The 22,756-nt window shown below is 42.1% G+C and overlaps 1 protein-coding gene across 5 annotated transcripts in view; it reads right to left on the bottom strand.

The window, feature by feature from the left end:
• The window catches only part of Mtmr3 (myotubularin related protein 3), a 125,326-nt gene extending 111,715 nt beyond the window's left edge, over positions 1–13,611 (bottom strand). For 3 of the 5 annotated variants that reach the window (XM_052736364.1, XM_052736363.1, XM_052736360.1), the window contains exon 1: positions 13,335–13,611. In XM_052736364.1, coding sequence (XP_052592324.1) covers positions 13,335–13,349 — 15 coding nt within the window. In that variant the 5' untranslated portion in view covers positions 13,350–13,611. The remainder of the gene's footprint in view (positions 1–13,334) is intronic. The other 2 variants (XM_052736361.1, XM_052736362.1) reach the window with 1 other exon arrangement.
• Positions 13,612–22,756: the final 9,145 nt, after the last annotated feature.

Below are 22,756 nucleotides of genomic sequence, written 5' to 3' on the forward strand. Positions count from 1 at the left end.
ACTTTCATTGAATTAGGTAGTAAAGCAAAATGGTTAAGATCTCAGACTCAAGAACTTAACCTAACTAAGCCAATTACCCCATTTTCCCCTATTTCCTCCTCAGTAAAATTAGGATTGTAACTACCTCTACATAGACACATATGTACACACTCACATGCTCAAACACAAGCACACATACTGAAATTCCAGCTACTTATGAGGATGAAATAAGATTATTTGAGCCTAGGAGTTCAATTCTAGACAACCAAAAGAATAAATAAATGTTAATCGCTTAGATCAGTGCTTGGTATGCTTAAGTAAACCTCATAGGTATTACATTAAAATGAATGAATGATATCAGTAATTATTAGCTGTGAGGCCTTGGACAATCATTTTACTCTAAACTACAATCCTGTTCTGTTAAGTACATTCAATGGCCCAAATAGAAATCTATCTAGAAATACTATTAAAAAATCCTAACCCGTCAGTGGTGGCGCACGCCTTTAATCCCAGCACTCAGCAGGCAGAGCCAAGTGATCTCTGTAAGTTCAAGGACAGCCAGGTCTTCAGAGCACTACCAGGACAGCCAAGGCAACAGAGAAACACTCTCAATAAAACAAACAAACAAGATCCTGTAATTTTATCTAATCACTTTACAAAAGAAGGTTTATCCCTGCTGTGTAGAAAAACCAGAGGCCCAAATAAATTATATGATTTGCCCAAAGAAATAGTGATGTGAAGGCATAGCCAAGAAAAGAAACTGGTAGTTTTAAGATCCCCTAAAATTTGATTCTTAGGACTGAAGATATAACCTAGTAGGAGACTGCTTACCTGCCATGGCCAAAGCTGTTGGCTTAAAAGGGGAGGGAAACCTGTGCTCTTTTGGTTGGCAATGAAGCCTAGTAGTAGTGTTGTAACCCTGAAATAGCAAGCATGCATAGCATAAATAAGGCCCTGAGTAAGGCCCTGCAATCCAAGCTACTCACTGAGGATGAAGCAAAATTGCTTGAGCCCACACATGCCTCTAATCCCAGGGAGGTGAAGGCAGGAAAATCATAAGTTCAAGATCATTCCCTGCCACATGGAGAGAGCTCTAGGCCAAGCCTGAATTATGAGACACTCTATCTCAAAAATAGTTGAATGAATGGCTGGATGGGAAGGATGGGATGGATAGGATGGATAGGATGGATGGATGGGTGCTCCCTACCATTTGAGAAGAGCTTTATCCTGAAAAACAGGTATTTAAACTTTTGGTAGTGTGAAAATGAGGAAAGAAAAAAGTAGTCTAGTCAGCCAGTCTTGGGCTCAAGAAAGCATGTAGATGAAGAAAGGTACTCAAACATGCTGAGGAATTGGAGAGTAGTTCTGTATGTCCCAGTACAGAGTTAAAATATTGTCAATAGCCATTCACAAGTTTGCATTAAACTTTAGAACTAAATCCTTCAAACCATAAGATGGCTTTAAACAAATACTACATTTAAAAAAGAGAGAGAGGGTGAGAGGAGGGAAGAGGGGAATCTGTGATTGGTATGTAAAATGAGTAATAAAACTTCTTAATAAATAAATAAATAGAGTCAGGCAGTGGTGGCACGCGCCTTTAATCCAGGCACTCGGGACGCAAAGACAGGCGGATCTCTGTGAGTTTGAGGCCAGCCAGGTCTACAGAGCAAGATCCAGGACAGGAACCAAAGCTACCCAGAGAAACTCTGTCTCAAAATACAAAAAGAGAGAGAGAGCGCAAAGCCCAGTGTGGTATCACATGCCTTGAATCCCAGTACTTGAGAGGTAGAGACAGGGAGATTCCTGAGTTCAAGGCCAGCCTGGTCTAAAGAGTGAGTGTCAGGATAGCAAGGGCTACACATAGAAACCCTGTCTCCAAAAAGCAAAAACTGGCATACAGCCTAAGTATCACTCAATGTTTCTTATAAACTCAACAAAACTATAACATCAACAACCCAGATCATAACTCAGAATATTTCCAGCACACCTCTTTTTTCTCCTCAAAGCCAAAGATAATGATTATTCTGACTTCTGGTATCTTTCAATTGTGTCTGTTTGATTTTTTTTTGCTGTTATTTGGTTTTTTGTTTTTAATTAATTTACTTTATGTGTGTAAGTGTTTTACCTGTGTATATGTGTACCACATGCATGCCTAGCTTCATGAAGGTCAGAAGACGGCATGAGATCACCTGGAACTAGAGTTTTATGGATGATTAGGAAAGACCACATGGGTGCTGGGAACTGAATCAGGGTCTTCTACAAGAGCAACAAGTGCTCTAAAATGAGGAGCCAGTGCTCCAGACCTCTATTTTTTAAACTTTATAGTAATACAGTCACGCAAGTATGTTCTTTCATATATGCTTTAATTATCCTTCTTGCAAGTAAAATATATTCAAGTCAGATGTAAGAAAAAAAGTCCTATTAACACTATCAAAAATCAAATTCATCAAATCACCCAGGAAGCAGAGACAGGCAGACCTCTGAGTTCAACGCCAGTGATTTGGGGGAGGGAAAGAGAACACAACACAGATTTAAACCATAAATCATTTTCAAAGCAAACTACTTCTCAAGCAATGAAGTCTAAAATATCAGTGTATTTAAAGGTAAATACTGGGCAGTGTGACCACATGCTCCTGGTTGATGATTTCGGTGGAACCTTCACTATGGGTTTCATTGGGGGTAGAATCCTCCAGCTATTAAAGGTTTTCGAAGTGCCTCTGAAGGAATTAACACCAGTTCAGAGGTATTATCAATGCTGTGAGGATCCAAGCACCCTGATTGGAGGTAAGCTTTGCAGTGTGTAGGGGACTGTCTTCCACCATTGACACCTGACACAGCTTTGGGGCAGAGACGACCCCTGGAACTTCATCACCAGGTTAAGAGCACATACTGTTCTTCCTGAGGACCAGAGCTCAATTCCCAAAACTCACCTCTAGTGGCTCACAACCATCTGAAACTGTCATTTAAAGAGATCCAATACAGGGGCTGGAGAGATGGCTCAGCGGTTAAGAACACTGACTGTTCTTCCAGAGGTCCTGAGTTCAATTCCCAGCAACCACATGGTGGCTCACAACCATCTGTAATGAGATCTGGCACCCTCTTCTGGCCTGCAGGTATACATGCAGACAGAATACTGTATACATAATAAATAAATAAATCTTAAAAAAAAAAAAAAAAAAGAGATCCAATACAAGCTGGGCAATGGTGGTGCATGCTTTTAATTCCAGCACTTAGAAGGCAGAGGCAGGTAGAGCTGAGTCTACAGAGGGAGTTCCAGGACAGCCAGGGCTACACAGAGAAACCCTGTCTCAAAAAAAAGAAAGAGAGAGAGGAGAAAGGAGAGAGAGAGATCGATCCAATACTTCTGACCTCAGACACCTAAATTTATTGTACATAACCACACACAGACATGTACACGTGATTAAAAATAAAATAAACCTTTTATTCTTTGGTTGAACTAGTCAAATTTTAAGTGCTTAATAGATACTAGATAGGGCAAAGCATATTACTTACATACTTACTAATACTATGAGAGCCAATACTATGAGAGCCAGGTAGTGGTGGCACACACCTTTAATCCCAGCACTCAGGCAGAGGCAGGCAGATCTCTGTGAGTCCAAGGCCAGCCTGGTCTACAGAGCAAGTTCCAGGACAGGCTCAAAAGCTACACAGAGAAACCCTGTGTTGAGAAAAAAAAAACTTTGAGAGGTAAAGGGATACCTGAAAAGTTTCTCTACACATTACATAAAAGAATAATCTGTCCCAGCACTCGGGAGGCAGAGGCAGGAGGATCTCTGTGAGTTCGAGGCCAGCCTGGTCTACAAAGTGAGTTCCAGGAAAGGCGCAAAACTACAGAGAAACCCTGTCTCAAAAAAAAAAAAAAGAATAATCTGGACTGGCAAAATGGCTCAGCAGGTAAAAGTGCTCCCCACGAAAGCCTGACATTACCTGAGCTTGATCCCAGGAACCCAAGGTTCAACTCCCAAAGCTGTCCTCTGACCTCCACATGTATGCCATGGCATACTCACACTCATATACAAATACATAATAATAAATAAAATCATAAATGTTTTTAAAAGAACTATCTAATTTATTTACACGTGAGTAGGTAATTATGTGCTGGTCAGGCATGATGACATATGGCTATAATCCCCAATACCTGGGAGGTTGAGGCAGGATCAGGCTGTTCAAGGCCAGCCTTGGCTACACAACAAGTTCAAGGCTAGCCTAGGCTCCATGAGATGCTGTCTCCAAAATAAACTTGAGAGTTTAAACAGCCCATGAATACTTACATTTATTCTGCACCAAGTAGTGTAGGGAGTAGAGGTGCAAACAGCTGCCAGTGCTTACTGCAAAGTTTTCCATCTATTTCTACGCCTGATATCAAACCCTCTAAGTTACAACAGCTCCAATAAACAATGGTCTCAAATCCTTGTGGGGATCTAAGAAAGAACCTTCTTTTTTGTTTGTCTTGTTTTCGAGACAGGGTCTCTCTGTGCAGCTCTGGCTGCCCAGGAACTTGCTCTGTAGACCAGGCTAGCCTCGAACTCAGAGATCTGCCTGCCTCTGCTTCCTGAGTGCTGGGATTAAAGATGTGCACAACCACATCTACCTAGAAAGGATCTTCTAATCATACTAAATAAGGAAAAAAAAAAGATATCTGATATGTGTCCAAGGCACCTTGTACAAAGAATCACCTTCAACATTAAGTATTTTTTTCCTTTAGCTGGCAAAAAGAAAACCACAAGTTGCTTAATTATAATCTCTTTTCACAATCTCTAAGATTTTAATATCTTTCTTTGACAATGACCCATACAAAACAAGAAATAAGTTCCCTAAACTGCATAAGGGGGTGGGGGGAGACTTTATTTTTTCTAACACAATAAACATTTCTTGACTTCTAACTTATAGGTAAAGTTAAAAAAAAAAAAAAAACTTCTGAATTTTAGAAGTTATGGACAGGCAGGGAGGGAGGCATGTCAAGTACTTCCCCATCGCCCTCCTCAGACACGGTTTCTCTGTGTTGCTCTGGCTATGCTGGAACTCGCTCTGTAGACCAGACTGGCCTTGAACTCAGAGATCCACCTACCTCTGCCTCCCAAGTGCTGGGACTAAAGGCATGCACCACCACTGCCCAGCATGAGATATGTGCTTCTAATCCTAGCATTTAAGGAAAATAGGCAGGAGAATCTCAAGTTCAAGGCCAGCCTAGGCTGCAGAGTGAGATCCAAGTCAGCCTGAGAAACTTAGTCTCAAAATAAAAAGCAATGAGCAGGCTGAGGAGATACCTCAGGGTCCGAGTGCTTGCCTAGATGAATAAATAAGGCCCCGGGTTCAATTCCCAGGCCAAAAACAAAGAGGAGAAGTCATCACCATCACAACTCAACAAAGTGTTTTTAAAACAGTACAGACCAGGTCCTTCCAAATGGAGAGTTAAAAACAACAGGCTACTTGTGGTACTTTGCAAGTAAAGAAGGCAAACAGCAATTGCACTGCTTCACTCAAGTCTCCAAAAACCGAACTCAAAAGAACAAGGATGTGTTATAGTAGAACTGCTTTCCACAAACCACATACTCTACACAATATCAATTCTTCTAAGAGAAGTAGACTGTTTATACTGTTTCTTGTCATATGATTTCTTTGTTTTTTAATTCAATTAGTCAACAATCACAAAAAGTATCAAGTTGATGATTTAGGTATATATTGCCCTTATATTACAAATAGGACTCTCTCTGGATGTGGTGGCTCAAGCCTTTAATCCTATCACTCGGGAGGCAGAGACAGGCAGTGAGTTCAAGGCCAACCTGGTCTACAAAGCAAGTTCCAGGACAGCTAAGACTTAAACAAACAAACCTGTCTTGAAAAAGAAAAAAAAAAAAAAAAGAAGAAGAAGAAAAAAGGAAAAGAAACAAAACAAGACTCTCAATTGCATAGGGCACTTTATAAAGATTATCATAATTCAACTAAACAGAACCATTTGTAAAACTGGAGAAATGCCCACTGAGAGGCACAGGCAAGTGGATCTCTGTGAGTTCCAACCCAGACTGATCTACACAGCAGTTCTTTCAGCCTAGCCAGTCACATGGTGAAACAGAGAAAAAAAGAAAAGAAATAGAAAGGAGAAAAAATAATATTTCACCTTAGAAATCTTAAGCACTGACAGCCAAAGCAAAACATAATATACCTCAAGAGGAACCCAAAGATGTTCCACTAGGTGAAAGAAAAAGGGATTTAAGCTTCATTTGTACTCTGATCCTTGTTCATTTTGTCTTAAATTTAAAAAACACAAACAAATATGTAATTTATAAATTAAACACCAAGGTATTGAAGATTAACGCTCAAATTTTTCCACTGATGGGACAAGCAACCAAAAAGCCTAAACATTGGAGGCCTAAAGTACTGCTTTGTTATTTAACCCATTTTTACCCAACTATAGAGGTTAAGTCTTTGTGCTGAAAAAAGAACAGAGAAACTAATCCACTTTCATCTCACAATTACAAGCTATAGGTGGTTAAACTGCTAGTATAAATATATGAAAATAGGTCCCAACATGTTGATGGAAAATTAAGACATCCATCCTATCAATATGATACCTTCATTATATCCAAATTTTAAGACACCTCCATTTCAAGGGATGGAGGTTCTAAGCATTGTTCAAGACTCTTCATTCAATAGCCAGGAAACAAGCAACAACAAAAAAGCAACCCTTTGACCTGATAAGCAAATTTACAAGATTAAGAAAATAGCCGGGCGGTGGTGGCGCACGCCTTTAATCCCAGCACTTGGGAGGCAGAGGCAGGCGGATCTCTGTGAGTTCGAGGCCAGCCTGGGCTACCAAGTGAGTTCCAGGAAAGGCACAAAGCTACACAGAGAAACCCTGTCTCGAAAAACCAAAAAAAAAAAAAAAAGAAAAAGAAAATAGCATAACTGCAGAAAAATGTCCAAACAAGTTCATCACAGCACTTTTTAAAAAAAAAAATTACAGCAATGTAAATTAACAAAAAATTGTTATAAACTATGACTACAGAATACTAAATATCCATTATGGAATATAAATTTCACATGGAAAGCTTTTCTTGTAAGTATTCTAATAGATAATGTATAATCAAAGAGCTATAATTCAAGTTGGATAAGATCATCTCTACTTTTATGTATTCTCCTGGGATGGTTGGCTGGTTTGGCATTGGGTTGGTTGCGGGGTTTGGGAATGTGTTTTGTTTGTTTGTTGACTTTTTCAGACAGAATCTCCTGTAGCCCAATCTGGCTTCAAACTCACTATGTGGATAAGGTTAGCAACCAATCCTCTTGCATCCACCTCCTTCCCAAGTGCTGGGATTACATATGTGCACCACCACATCCAGAATCGTGTGTGTGTGTGTGTGTGTGTGTGTGTGTGTGTGTGTGTGTGTGTATGAATGAATGACATGAAAACATGAAACCAGATGAGGTGGGAGAAAGGCCACCATAAGAAGGGGGGAACAAAGAGCAAATGAATTTACATGCAAAATACAGTGTTATACATGAATGAAATTATTTTTACACTAAGACAGACGTTTTTAAAGAAATTAGGAGCCGGGCGGTGGTGACGCACGCCTTTAATCCCAGCACTCGGGAGGCAGAGGCAGGTGGATCTCTGTGAGTTCGAAGCCAGCCTGGTCTCCAAAGCGAATTCCAGGAAAGGCGCAAAACTACACAGAGAAACCCTGTCTCGAAAAACCAAAAAAAAAAAAAAAAAAAAAAAAAAGAAATTAGGACCAACAAGAGGGTTCAGCAGATAGACACTTGCTGTCACCAAGAGTGACAACCTTAGTTGATCTCTGGGACAAACAAGGTAGAGAGAACTGACTTCCACAAGTTGTCCTGACCTCTGCATACACACTGTAGCATCTCAAGTGGCCACCTACACCCACACCTGCACATAATTTAAAAAATTTAAACCTAAAAAGCAAGTTACAAGGCTAAGGAGATAGCTCGACAGGTAAAGTGCTTGCCACACAGTCATAAGGCTCTAAGTTCAATCCCCAGAAACCACCAAAAACTGTGTGTGTTGGTGGTACATGCCTATAATCCCAGCATTGGTGAGGAGGCATAAACAGGCAGATCTTTGGAACTGGAAGGTCAGCTAGCTGGCCAGCTTAGAAAAACCCAAATACAGAGCACCAGGGCCCATTGAGAGACTGTCTCAAAATACAAGATGGGCAGTTCTCAAAGACTGACACCCAAAGTTAATGTCTAGCCTCTGCTCAAATGCACATACACACATATATACCTACATATATCTATGCAGCCCTGGCTGGCCTGGAGCTCAATTATGTAGATCAGGATGCCCTCAAAGAGCCTTATGCCTCTGCCTCCAGAGGGATTGGATTAAAGTGCTGGAATTAAAGATATACAATACACCAAATATGAATTTAGATAATAATAATAATAAACAGTTCTCAAACCAACAGTTTTACCATTAACAATGTACTAACTTATCTTTTTAATGCTTTTTTAAATAACCACACTGATTTCATTACCTTGTAATATGCCACTCAATATTTAGAAAACACAGTTCTGGGGCTGGAGAAATTGCAGAGGACCTGGGTTTGGTTCCCAGAAGTCACATGGAGGCTCATAATCATCTGTAACTCTCCAGCTCCAGGGGATCTGACATCTCTCTGACCTCCACATACATGGTATACACACACATACATAAAAAAAATTTAAAAAAAGGAACGAAAACACAGTTCTAAAACTTTACACAGACTATGCTAAGCTCTTTGCTCCAACCATTTTCCACCACAGCTCCAAAATAAGAAAACAGATCAAATATAGTTAAGTCTATTCTGTGTGATCCTTATAGGCATTTGAAATTGACGGGCTTTACTCCAGTTCCAGTAGCAAGGCCCAAGCAGGGCTCACTCTGCAAGGTGAGATCCACTCTTCTGGAGCCCCTGCAACACTATTAACAGATACGAGTGCTGAAAAGTTCCTCCACTTCTGGTGCCTTATCAGTGGCATTAGGAAATTCTGCATTTAACAACATGCATCTGGTTTACCACTGCTCACAAGCCTACTCTTGTTTATTGAGGGGGGCGGGGGCAGTGAGTGAGTGAGACAAGGGTTCTCTGTGTAGCCCTGGCTGTCCTGTAACTTGCTATGTAGACCAGGCTTTCCTCAAACTCACAGAGATCCCCCTATCTGCCTCTCAAGAGCTGGGATTAAAGGTGTGTGCCACTACCACCCATCTAGACAAGCCAATTCTTTCATAAAAACCTTTTTAAAAAGAATTCTAGGGGCTGGAGAGATGGCTCAAATGTTAAGAGCACTGGGGGTTCTTCCAGAGGACCCAGGTTCAATTCCCAAAACCCACATGGCAACTCACAACTATCTGTGAAACTCCATCCAGCTCCAAGGGATCCAATACCCTTATACAGAAATACATGCAGGCAAAATACTAATGCACATAAAATATAAGTAAATAAATTATTTTTAAAAACAAATTCTATTGGAATAGAATTCTAACAGCATTACATTTTTAGGTTGTTTTCCACGTACGCCATTCCACTTGATCTTCCCTCACAACATGTAAAATAAGTGGACACTGTTCTTCCTTTAATAATGAGGGAATGTTATATGGCTTGCCAGAAAAAAAGCGCTAATGAGTAGCACTAGGTAGACTCAAGACTTACTTACTGGTCTATGCACTATCACGATGAAACAATTTTCATTTTAGTATAGGATACAATTATGAACTTAAAAGTACAAATACAATACAAAAATGAAAATGAAAGCATATCAGTATCAAAATCAAAAGTTAAGATTAAAAATAGTAATGACACATTAGTAACTGTAGTAGTTATCTTGAATTACTAGGAACTCTAGTGCAATCCAATATGGACGTGACCTCATACTTAATTCTAAATCGTTGTTTCACTGATTATGAAATTACACAGAAATTCACCACAGAGGGTCTAGAGAGATAGCTCAGGAAATAGAGGCACTTGCAGTCAAACCTGACAATCTGAGTTCCATCCCCAGAACCCATACGATGAATGGAGAGAATCAATGCCTACAAGCTGGCCTCTGACCTACACATGTGCACCATGCCATGCATGCACCCACATTCATACACACAAATAAATTCTAAAACTTAAAAACAAATTTGCCATCTAAAATTACAACTGGATAATCTGTAAGAAACAACCAGCCATATAGATTGCAAACTTCTCCCAAAACTTTCTTAGTATTGTGTCTTCATACCAAATTATGAAGTTCCCTCTGTGAAACCTGACTTGATTTCAACATTAAGAGAATTACAACAGCATAATCATGTTGTTTCTCCATATCTGCAATATGCACTCAATTTCCAGAGCACTTCTGAGAAATATATAAAATCCATAACTTAAAAGCAAAACCCAAGACAGAATATTGTTTCTGGGATTTTAGGGCAAGGGTTTTGTTTACTTTTTAATTTTTTTTCTGTGTGTGTGTGTGTGTATTCATGTGCGCCATTGCACCCATGTGGGAGTTGGAAGACAACTTGGAGTTCTCTCCTTCCACCACATGGGTCCAGGGAATCAACTCAGGCTGTCAGGCCTGACAGTAGGTGTCTTTACCCAGTAAGCCATCTCTCCTGCTTCTGTTTTCTTTTTCTTTTTTTTTAAATTTTTTGAGACAGGGTTTCTCTGTGAAACAGTCCTAGCTGTCCTGAACTCGCTTTGTAGACCAGGCTGGACTCGAACTCACCGAGATCTGCCTGCCTCTGCCTCCCAAGTGCTGGGATTAAAGGTGTGTGTGCCGCCGCCGCCGCCGCCGCCGCCGCCGCCGCCACCACCGCCCAGCCATGTTTTCATTTTTTTTTTTTTTTTGGTTTTTCGAGACAGGGTTTCTCTGTGTAGCTTTTCGCCTTTCCTGGGACTCGCTTTGTAGACCAGGCTGGCCTCGAACTCACAGAGATCCGCCTGGCTCTGCCTCCCGAGTGCTGGGATTAAAGGCGTGCGCCACCACTGCCCGGCCATGTTTTCATTTTTTAATAGTAATAATAGTAAGACAGGGTCTTACTATGAAGCCCTGGCTAATGGGGCACTTGCTTATGTGGCCCACAATAGTTTCAAACTCCTGGCAATTTTAGCCTGAGTTGTTTCTTTCAAATAAAAGATGCACTTTCCTATATTAAAAAAAAAATATATATATATATTTAAAATGTGTAAAATTAGCCTAAGTATGAGCTCTAAATTATCTAGATGAGGAAACTCAAGTCCAGAGAAGTCCCAACAGCAATTAATGAAACAATGAAATCATGATCCATGATCTGTCTGCACCCATCAGTCTATACTACCCATAAATTCAATAAAATGTGTTAACATCTAAAGTTTTAAATACATTAAGACTCAAAAACAGAGTTCACAGTCTACAGAAAACAGACTATCTTAAGGAAAAGTCAAAGTTGCAAAGAATGAAAACTCACTCTTCAATGTAAGACACCAAGTAATTTAATAACTAATGCTGCTTTTTCTCATACCAATACTATTCACTTGCTAAAAAAAAAAATCTGGAAAGAAAATTCTGCTGAGAACTGTGCTAAGCAGTGGAGGTATCAGAAAAAAAAGGCTTCTGGTCTTTACTGAACAACTGGGTGTACCTCTCTAAAAATATTTCTCTAAGATATGACAGGATAAGACCCTATGCAACTGTAAAACACCTTCTTTCACCTCTTCCAAAATTGTAACAATCCTCAACACACCCCCTCTGAAGTATGAATACATCCCTTGACAACTCAGAATTCCACTTTACCACAGAAAGTATTAACCAGGACTGTAAGCAGATTTTTAAACTGATTTTACCACACCTCACAGCCTGGGGCAAATTTCAAGAACTTTTCACAATGCACAGTACACCTTCCAGGTTCACAACCCTGGTCTCAAATGACTGTAACACACCCTCCTACCCTCCACTTTACTAGAAACCTGAGTCAGATGGTTTAGGAGTAACTACAATGTTGGTATATTAGAAAGTACCTTTAGGACCCCTCTGTGGGCAGGAAGCAGACTTCATGCCTCGCTTCCTCTACTTTCCCCTAGGTTCTGCAGTCTATCTCTGGACATACCTTCAGTTAGCATCTAATTTGATAAAATGTGTTCTAACGCCTTGTAAACAAATCCACTATGCTGCTCACAACTGCTCAGGGTTACCTAAACGTAAAAATGGTGAAGCTGAAAGATGTCTTCATAGGCAATCAATCTAACCTTCTAGAAGCTTCCAAATTTAGCCTAATAATATATTGTACAGCATTTACCCAAAACGATGTCATTCTGTAACCTCTTCTGCTCTCTCAAGTCACTGAAAGGAAGTTTTTCTTTGGCCACCAACTCATGTCATTTGGTCTCCAGGTAAAAACACAAGAGCATGTGTCTTTTGCCACACTGAAACATCGCAGAATCTCAAAGGGAAAGGACTTCTTCACGTCCCCACAAACAAAATCAAACATTTTGATAAAGAAGCACCTTCGACCATTCAATCATAACCTCTGACGGTTCACTGTTCTCATTATGAGAAACAAAGTTGAACCTCCACTACAAGAGCATTTGCACTTTTTTAATACAAAAAAACACTAAATGTCAAAAACCAAGTGGATGTCAAGATAGCAAGAAGAATGTAAACCTCAGTCTGAAGACTACTGAACATCAAGACCTAACCGAAGCCCGCGTATAAAACTCACAAGAGAGATGAACAGACTCCAGAGTGCCTACTAGACTGCGCAAACTCTACTCCATAATTTTGAAATAAGTTTTCTGACCCCCAACCAACAATATCATCTTGGGTCCTCAAATGCAATGTATCCAGCACAATTTCAACCCAAGAAACAACACTAATCTTTTGCAGAGCCATTTATTTGACCAGAGTTCCTAGAGCTCTTTCAACCACCCCTGAACCTTCATGCCCCTTCAAGTACTACCAGGTCAAGAGGATGCCCTGCTGCAGTCAAGCTGAGGCCCGCACGGCTCGCCAGGGGGTTCCAACAGCACGACCTCCGGCCTCTCCCAGAGACTCGGCCAGGGCCTCAGGCCACACATGCACCTCCCAGGGGCCCGGAAGCATTTTCCAGGGCGCTCCAGGGGTAGCGCCCCACATTCTGAGTGCTACCGGCCGCCAGGTTCAGGATGGCCGCCTAGCTAGGCGACCCCGCCTCCCCCGCGTCGCCCGGCCGGGCCTCGGCGCTCCACTCCGCGAGCTTGCCCCGGGCGGCCGCGGCCACCCCAGGCCCCCGCCCGCCGCCGCCTTCTCAGTCTGTGACAGCCGCCGCGCCCGGCCGAGGCCCGCCCCTCCTCCAGCACCTCCTCGCCACCGGAGTCGGGGAGTGGGCTTCTTACCAGGTGGCAGGACATGGCGAGGCCCGCCACCGCACGGCCTCCTCCGCCACCCCACGAGGCTGCCAGCCAGGGCCGGCGTGGGGCAGCGCCTGGGCCGCTGGAGCGTCTCCGCCGGCTACTCCGCTGCCGCCGCTCCCGCCGCCGCCGCCGCCGCCGCCGCCGCCGCCTTCTCACAACCACAACAACATGGCGGCAGCGGCCACACAGAGCGCGCTCCCGAGACCGATCGGAGCTTCTAGCGGGGGCGCGCGCGCACGCTTCGGCGCGCTGTCGGCGGTCGGGGGTGGGCCGAAGTGGGCTGGCTGTCACGGGATGGACGGGGGCGGGGCCTGCAGAGCTGGTCACGCCCCAGTATGTGGGCGGAGCTGCAAGTTGGCGGAAAGTGACTTCCCAGAAGCGTCCGGAGGAGCCGGGCGAAAAAAGAATAGAAAACTGGGAAATGAATAGATGAACCGTCACAAACTAAGGAAAAGAAAAACAAGGACTAGAAAGATTTTCAGGAGGCTTCTTTTGCTAGCTTAGTAGCCCAAGACAGTACCTTGGCTTACTCCACTTTCTATTAGAACAGTAGAGATATTTCCCTCGCAGGTATAGTCAATATAAAACTAACAATACAGTGCGTGGAGCTATAGTGTGCTGCAGGTTATGCTCAGCATACAAATTCAAACTGCCTCAACCTCAGCTCCTAATTAAAAAAAAAATCTCAGTGCTCAAGCGAAGCAAAAAAAAAAAAAAAAAAAAAAACCTGCTCAAACTGGCCTGCAGAAGAATCCCATAGTCCAACACTGTAATAACTTAGGTCAGCGGTTCACCACCTGTGAGTTGTGACTCCTTGGGCCTCCAACGACCCTTTCACAAGGGCCACATATCAGATATTCTGCACACTAGATATTCACATTATGATTCAGAACAGTAGCAAAATTACAGTTATGAAATAGTAAGGAAAATAATTTTTTGGTTGGCAGCGTTAGGAGTTGAGAAGCACTACCTTAGGTCCTAATAGAACCACCTTCTCTCATTCCTTCAGATGAATCCTTGACTTTTCCAGAAAACAAGTAAATGAAATTTATCCCTGTTTGTTACATTGGTTTTTTTTTTTCCACAGCACTCTGCAATTATTTGTCTCTTTGTATTCAACATCATGGCCACTCTGTCCCACTGTAATTTAAAAACAATTAGGGGGAGAAGGATGCTGTCTTATTTGTCAGTAGGTCTCCAGCACCTAGAATTGTGCAGCACAACAGCCAGACAAATCTCCTAATTAACTAAGGAATAAGAGGTATTTATATTCTCTCTAGTTGGATGTCACAACTTTAATGAGTAGAGGCTATCTCCGTTTTACAAATGAAAAAAGTAAAACCCAGAATAAGCTGAACTTAACTAAAAAGTCAAACCCAGACCCAGCCAACACCAAAACTATACTATGACTCACTAGGTTGTGCTACCCACTACATCACAAAATCTCAAGGAAGGCATTACATCACAGTCCAAAGTGAGGAAAGACTTCTCATTACTCTCTGAGAAACTGATATCTTCCTCCTCTTCAATGCAGTGATGGTGTTTCAATTTTTACCTTCACTAGAAAAGCCCAAGGCTAAATTTGAAGAACTGTGATTGTGCCTCTTGGACCTAAAAAAAAAAAAAAAAAAAAAGGTAGTGATAGGAATAAACGCTGCACTCTCATTTGTATACCACTGTTGACATGATACAGAGAGTAATAAATGGATAGCTAGCTGCTAATAAAGTGGCCCTGGGTAGACAACTCAACCAGTAGGAAGTTGATATCCACTCCATCAGTCCCACGGTCCCCACAATGCACGTGAAAAGAGCAAATGAGTTGATGCGTCACTTTCATCTCTTTTTATCAAGAATAACAATTTGCTTTTGATCTGGAGTGAGGAAGGGAATCCTTGACTGGATCCTCAACCGGTATTTAAAACATTTGAAGGAATTTTCCTGTACCCGTGAATTCGCAGTATGCATTGAATCTTTCAGTGTGCATTAAACTATGTGAGCATTTTCTGTGTAAATCTAATACCAGATTCACCTCAACCTTATGATGTACCTGAGGTGTGACGGTTAGGGTTTGAACACAAGTAATCTGACTGTGAGGGACATCTGTGAACATCATACTACACTTCATCCCCACTACTGCTATAACCTATAACTAACCTATAAGAGAGATGTTGGTAAATTGTCTCTAAATACAAAAGCGCAAACGGCTGCATGGCCTTGAAAACTCACTTCATGGGGTTTGGGGATGTAGAGTGTGCACTTGGCATGCACCAGGCCCTAGAGTCAATCTCTCTCACCACAAAGCTAATTTCAAGGACAAGGGCCTAAAAAGACAAACCAAAGAGAGCTAGGCTGAGTGTAATGATTTAAAGTTGAATCCTGGTACTGCTATACGCTTATTTCTCATTTCCTTTTCCTGTGCTCCAGTTTCTTTGACACCCATGAGGTCATTGTCACTACTGTGTTTATCAAACAGAGGAGTGTAACTGTTCTCTGATATAATGGGTTTGAAGGGTGTTTTAGATTTGTTTATTTTATGTGTATGAATGTTTTGCCTGTATGTAAGTCTGTGCACCGTGTGTGTCTGGTGCCCATGGAAGTCAGATGAGTGCAACAGATCCCCTGGAAATGGAGTTACAAACATTTGTAAGACACTATGTAGATACTGGGAACCAAACCCAGGTCCTCTGCAAGAGTAGCCAGTGCTCTTAACCACTGAGCCCTCTCTCTAGCCCCAAGATTAGAGGACATTTTATATCTTACAAACAAACTAAACCAGTAGATAAGGTCCCTGCAAGCAAAGACAAAACCCCGGGGAGAGTCACAGGAAAGGAGGAAAACCAAGCCAGCTCCGGAGGACTCTTCTCACTGCCCTATTTTTCACATAAGGGGGTTCTCCCCGCCGGGCCTTCCTCTCCCCCTTCCTGCTACTCTTCTCTTCAGTCTCCCCTGCTATATTCAAAGATGAAAAATGTTCTCCCAGCTTCTTAACGACTCTTTGAAGTAGCCCAAGATGGAAAGGCTGACTGAAGGAGAGTGGAGGCTTCCCAGAGTCTCAAAGTGTCCCTGGAAGTCCTTCAACCCCTAAAAATGTAGACTTCCCAACATTAGGTCCTTCTGCTTAATGATAAAAATCTGTTCATTTCTGTGAAGCTCTTCGTGGCTTAGCCTCCAATCCTCGCAAACTTCAGGAGCATCCTCTTTACCTGCCAATCGAGCTCACCAATGCAGTAATTAAGCTTGCAGCTGCTGGAAAACAACTTGTCCAAAGCAGGCAGAAATTGAAAGGAAGTCATGTTTCCTGATTCAAAATCTTTCAGATGTGAATTCAGGACGGACCGCAAAGTGTCAGGGCTTCCTATGCATAGCCAAGTAATCTTACACAGCCCCCAGTCAAGTTATGTGGACTACAGTCTAGTCACTCCTACCATAGTGCCATCGCAAGAGCTTGACAGTGCATTGAACTATCATTTATGATGGTTTGTTTCCGGGCCTTTAAAGGTTTTTTTTTTTTTTTTGAGATTATATATAGTTACATCATTTCTCCCTTCCCTTTTCTCCCTCCCAAGTACCACCATTCCCCCTTTCAAATTCATGGTTTCTTTTTCTTTAATTGTTGTGATATATAGAGAGAGATATATCAGGGTCTATTTTTAGCAAGCAAGAAAGGAAACTTTCTATATTCAAGAAAAGATTACAATGACATTAATGAGAATATAATTACTTTAACCAAAATCACGGAAGTGGTAATTTTTTAAAATAATATAAAGTATATGCCATTATTAGAATTGTTACTTTTGTTCTGTATTTTATCTAGTGATATGAATCTAAAACAAGGCAAGCAGAGCACTGTGTGTGAGCTTAAATTAAAATTTCCAGTAAGTATAAAATATCTCCCAGGATTTTTCAGACAGCACATGGTACCCCTACTGATTGAAGTGGGTCAGTTCAGTTTCAGTCCTAATTCAGTGTAGAATAATGGGTTTCAAAATGTGGTCCACCGGTTCTTCAGGTTACCTGAAATTCTCAAGGGCATATATGGGTTAAAACTCCTTTCAAAATAATACTACTTAATTACTTGTCTTTTTACCATGTTGATATTTTTTCCATGTTGATATTTATACCAATGGCACAAGAGGACTCCGGTTTAATTGCTGGTGCTTTGCCACCATCAAAGCAATGGTACACTGTGTTCTAACAGCCATTGTTCTTCTCAAAACGGGCTGGCGTTAAACAATATGTCAGTTTCACTTAAAAATGTCCTTTATGAAGCAGTTAAAAAAAAAAAAAAGTTAATTTCATTGGCTCCAGGCCTCTGATGACAAACCTTTTGCTCTTCCGTATGATGAAATGGAAATTTCGTATAAAGCACTTTTTTTCAAAGTTTATTGAGCTGAAATTCACAGAACAGTTAATTAATCATGTTAAAGCAAACAAATCAGTGGCATTTAATACCATCAGTGTTATGCAACCATCGCCTTTATCCCATCCCAAAGCATTTCATCACTCTAAACTAAAATCCTATGTCCTATAAGTGGTTGTTCCCTGCATTATCTCAAGGAATATCCTTCTGCCATTGTCTGAGTTACAGTTGAACTGGTTTCTCATTTTAAACACTATTTTTACATAAAAAAAAAATGGTTAACATACAACCTCCAGTTTGTCATAGTTGGTTATTTGACTTAATTGTCTCAAAACATCTATGAAGTTTGTGACTTCATGTAAAACAGTTTGGTGTATTTGTTGCAATAATAAAATTAATTGCTGGTGCTTTGTTACAACAATAAAACAATAAATGATAAAATTAAAGACTATGATTTTAGAAAACTTGAATCTCCTACCATAAGTCTGACTTTTCTCAAAAAAAGACATAGAGTCTTTTCTACTGAAGGTTGGGCATTGTGGTGCATGCCTTTAACGCCAGCACTTGGGAGGCAGAGGCAGGCAGATTTCTAAATTCAAGGTCAGCTTGGTCTACAGAGCAAGACCCAGAAATCAGTGAAACCCTGTCTCAAAACAAAACAAAAGAATCCTCTCTACTAAGATGAGTGGTAATACCAACAAAAGTGAACCTTTGATAACACACAATGAAATGGGCCAACAGAGCTACTTAACCCAGTGAACTAATATTTTCCACAGGATCAACTCTGTATGTTACCAAATTGTACACATTCCAAGTAAAAGATAAACCCATGAATTTTAGTGCAGCAAAGTCCTAAAAGTACATTGGTATAAATTACCCAACCAAACTTTAGACTCTGGCAAGTTTTAGTCTAAAAATACACACAAGTATCTTATTTGTACGAGACAAGATTTTCTTCAGTACTTTCATGGGAGAAAATCGCCGCAAATCAAAGGCAAAGGCAAATGTAACAGTGCGGGTTTCGCATACAGACAAGCAGGTGTACACACGTACACATAAACAAAAATAATTTAATTTTTTAAATTTAATTTTTTTTAAGGAAGAGGAAGAAAGGAAGTTGGGAGAAGGATGTGTAGTGGGGTTCAGGAGAAGCTGGAGGGGAAAATAGGGGTGAATAGTGATCATATTCCATTGCGTACAAGTATGAATTTTTCAAATAATAAAAAGGAAAACAAAGAAATAAATGTAAAAGAAAACAAGCAACAACAACAAACACCACCAGAGAAACAAAACCATCGTAACATTGATCTAAGCAGTGGATTTTTTTTTATTGTATTATATTTTATCTCTCTCTACAGAACCCTGGCTGTCCTGGAACTCACTCTGTAGACCAGCTGGCCTCGAACTCACAGAGATTCTCCTGCCTCTGCCTTCCAAGTGGTGAGATCAAAGATGTTCATCACCACACCCAGCCTGGTTTTTTTAAATATGGCCCCCAAGCCAGGCCGTGGTGGTGCACGCCTTTGATTCCCCACACCTGGGAGGCAGAGGCAGGCAGATCTCTGGTTTTAAGGCCAGCCTGGTCTCTAGGATAGCCAGGGCTACACAGAGAAACTCTGTTTTGGGGAAGAAAACAAAACAAAACAAAACAAAACCCAACTGAGAAATGAAGATGTGGCCAGACTTAGGGTGCTCCCCTCTAATCCCAGCACTTGGGAGGCAGAGGCAGACAGATCTCTCTGTGTTCTAGGCTAGGCAAGGTTACATAATGAAACACTGTCTCAAAACAAACAAAAAAGACATACATAAAAATGGCCAGCAGGTATATGAAAAAAATCCAACTTTATTAATCATCCAGGAAATGAATATTAAAACAAAAGTGTACAGTCTGAGGAGACAGCTTGGCGGATAGAGTAGTCACTGCACAAGCATGAAGAACTGAAATTTGAACCCTAGTAGCCATATGAAAAGCCAGGCACAGCGGAGAATGGCAGAGGCAGGAGGATCCCAGGGACCCCACCATGCAGTCGAGCCAATCAGTGAGCTCCAGGTTCAGTAAGAAACCCTGTCTCCAAAACTAAGGTGGTACACAAGAGAGAAAGACATCAAACATAGACCTCTGGCCTCCACATGTACACACACATTTACCACATACACACACACACACACACACACACACACACACACACACACACACAGAGAGAGAGAGAGAGAGAGAGAGAGAGAGAGAGAGAGAGGGTTCACAAAGAAGGGCTGAGGTGTATGCCTCAATGGTAAATGTATATTTGTATGCTTAACATGAGCAAGGCCCTAAATCAAACACCCAGCACCACTGCATGCCCCAAATAAACACACATTAAGAAAGAATACAATGTCTTTTAGAATGACTATTATCAAAAAGACAGGCAAACAAATGCTAGTGAAAATATAGAAAAAAGGGAACTTCTCTGTGGGCTGGAGTGTCAATCAGTAAAGCCATTATGAAAGACAAATGAAAATACTTCAAAAGAATAAATAAAGTAGGGCTGTGGTGTAGTCCAGTTAGGAGAGTGCTGCCTGGCAAACATGAGACCCTGGGTATGACCCCCCACCCCATGACTACATAAACCTGGAGCAGTGGCACATGCCTGTAATTCCAGCACTTGGGAAGTGGAGAGAGCAAGATCAGAAGGTCAAGCTCATCCTCGGCTACAAAGTGAGTTTGAAGCCAGCCTGGTCAATGCAAGACCATGTCCAAAAAACTAAAAATAGAAGCAGGATAAGACCCAGCAATCTGACTCTTGGGTGCACAGCCAAAGGAAATGATGTCGTAGGTAGAGCAAATATCTACCATCTTGTATTCATTGCGGCATCACTCACGGTAGCCAAGCAATGGAAGGAATCCAAGTGCCGATTCCAACAGCTGATGAATGGATAAAGAAAATGTGGTCTATACGAGTTAGTGTATGTACAGTACCACAAGTGATTTCTACTGTCGTCTCAGGGAGAGCTACCTGCATCCTAGCATCAGAGTAGATCGACAACCGTGGGAGGTAGAAAGCCTGGGTTACTGACTCACTGACTGACCCAACCTCACCAGTAGAGCCTCAGTTTTCCCATCCAGAAAATGACAGGGTAGAATGTCATGGCCTGTAGAACCTGCCAGGCCTTCCCACCATCCTCTGATTAAAGGATCTGCCTTCCTTTGTAAGATGACTGCATCGGAGAATCACAACAGATCTGTGCCTGGAGAGGCCTCAAGAGCAAGATGTCTTCCTGGCACCCACATCCCATTTCACAAATTAGTAAACTGAGGCATAGAGAAGTTAAACAATTTGGTTAGCCATGTTGCCAGGAGTGGGGAGAAATCAACAGGTCATTACTAGGACCCAGTGGGGAAATGGGAGGGGATCTTCTATTCTTTGAGAAATGTCTCTGAGGTTTGGCAGTTGAGCTACCATATGCTTTCACAAACACTCTGCACTTCCAGTGGGGATACAAATCTCCCTTGAGCCGGAGAAAATCAATACTGTAGGGCCTCCACTAGGTTAACAAGCCTGACGGATGCTTCACGTTACTAACTAAACCCACCTTTAAAAGGCCAGGTGCCCCCTCTAAATTCTCCCAGGAAAGGCAGAGGAAATGAAATCCGCAAGAAGTTAGAAATGGGGGGAGGGGGCTCATGGGGTGGGCTTCTCCTTCTCCTCCTCTCCCGCTTGTGACAAAACACACCCCTCTCAGCGTCCAGTTTACTCTGCCCGCAAGCTTCCCTGCAGCCTGGGCCAGCTCATCAGCTACAAATAGAACCAGAACCCACTGAAAATAGCTCCTCTTCCCTCCTGCCCAGGACTTCCAAGTGCTCATTAGGACACCCTGCCCTACTGGGCAGGCCACAAGCCAGGAACTCAGATATAGAGGGGCACCAAGTCCCCCAGGGTTATGGACCACCATCCCGGGAGCAGGAGCCCCAGAAATAGCTGACTCTTTAGTGCTGGCTCAGAGCCAGCATTATATTCTTCTCCTGGCTATAGTTCCCAGGAAGCCAAGAAAGAAGGTCCCTAGCTGGGCACTGGTGGAACATACTTTTAATCCCAGCACTCTGAAAGCAGGGGCAGGCGGATATCTGTGAGTTCGAGGTCAGCGTGGTCTACAGAGCAAGCTCCAGGATAGCCAGGGCTGTTAGACGAAGAAACCCTGTCTTGAAAAACCAAAGAAAAGAAAGAAAGGAAGGAAGGAAGGAAGGAAGGAAGGAAGGAAGGAAGGAAGGAAGAAAGAAAGAAAGAAAGAAAGAAAGAAAGAAAGAAAGAAAGAAAGAAAGAAAGAATGGAAGTCCAGGCTATTGGTTTGACTCAACAGCGCACTTGAAGCTCAGAGAGGTGAGGAGCTTCCCCTAAAACCATACAACCAACAGGAGGTAGAGATGGAGTCTGAATCCTCTCCTTCGAATAAGTGAACCACTGTAATACATTCATCTCCTTGCAAGGCCAACTAGCTCCAGATCCTTAAGGCTGAAAATGTTATCATAATTAGTACCAGGGCCTGTGCCAGGCTAGACCACTCATCCTTGATAAGCAAATTTGAAATACCAAATCAATAATGAAAAAGACTTATTCACTATGACCCCATTGGAAAAAGACAAAGAGATTCCGTGACCTCCAATTCAAGTCCATCTTCAGGGTCCTAACATGAGGATCGGGTTAAGCAGAGGGCAAAATATACAAATATTTGGCGGGCAGTGGTGGCACATGCCTTTAATCCCCCAGTACTTGAGAGGCAGAGGCAGGAAGATTTCTGAGAGTTCGAGGCCAGTCTGGTCTACAGTCTGAGTTTCAGGACAGAGCTACATCGGAGAACCCTCTCTCAAAAAAACAAAACAAAAAATGAATATTTAAGTAGTCCTAGTCAAGGGGTGGCCCCACCCCTTCATTGTCTCAGGCCCCAAGTCTCCTGCAAGGAAGGTGGTCTGCAGTTGTGAGCACTTTAAGTCCCCCTTCTGACTGGCACCAGGGTCAGCACCTTCCTTCTCCCAGAAGTCCTGGGGGAAATTTCAATCCCTTAGGGTGTC

This window comes from Peromyscus californicus, unplaced genomic scaffold (genome assembly GCF_007827085.1).
Source record: "Peromyscus californicus insignis strain IS unplaced genomic scaffold, ASM782708v3 Scaffold_13__1_contigs__length_99412109, whole genome shotgun sequence".
Lineage (NCBI taxonomy): Eukaryota > Metazoa > Chordata > Mammalia > Rodentia > Cricetidae > Peromyscus > Peromyscus californicus.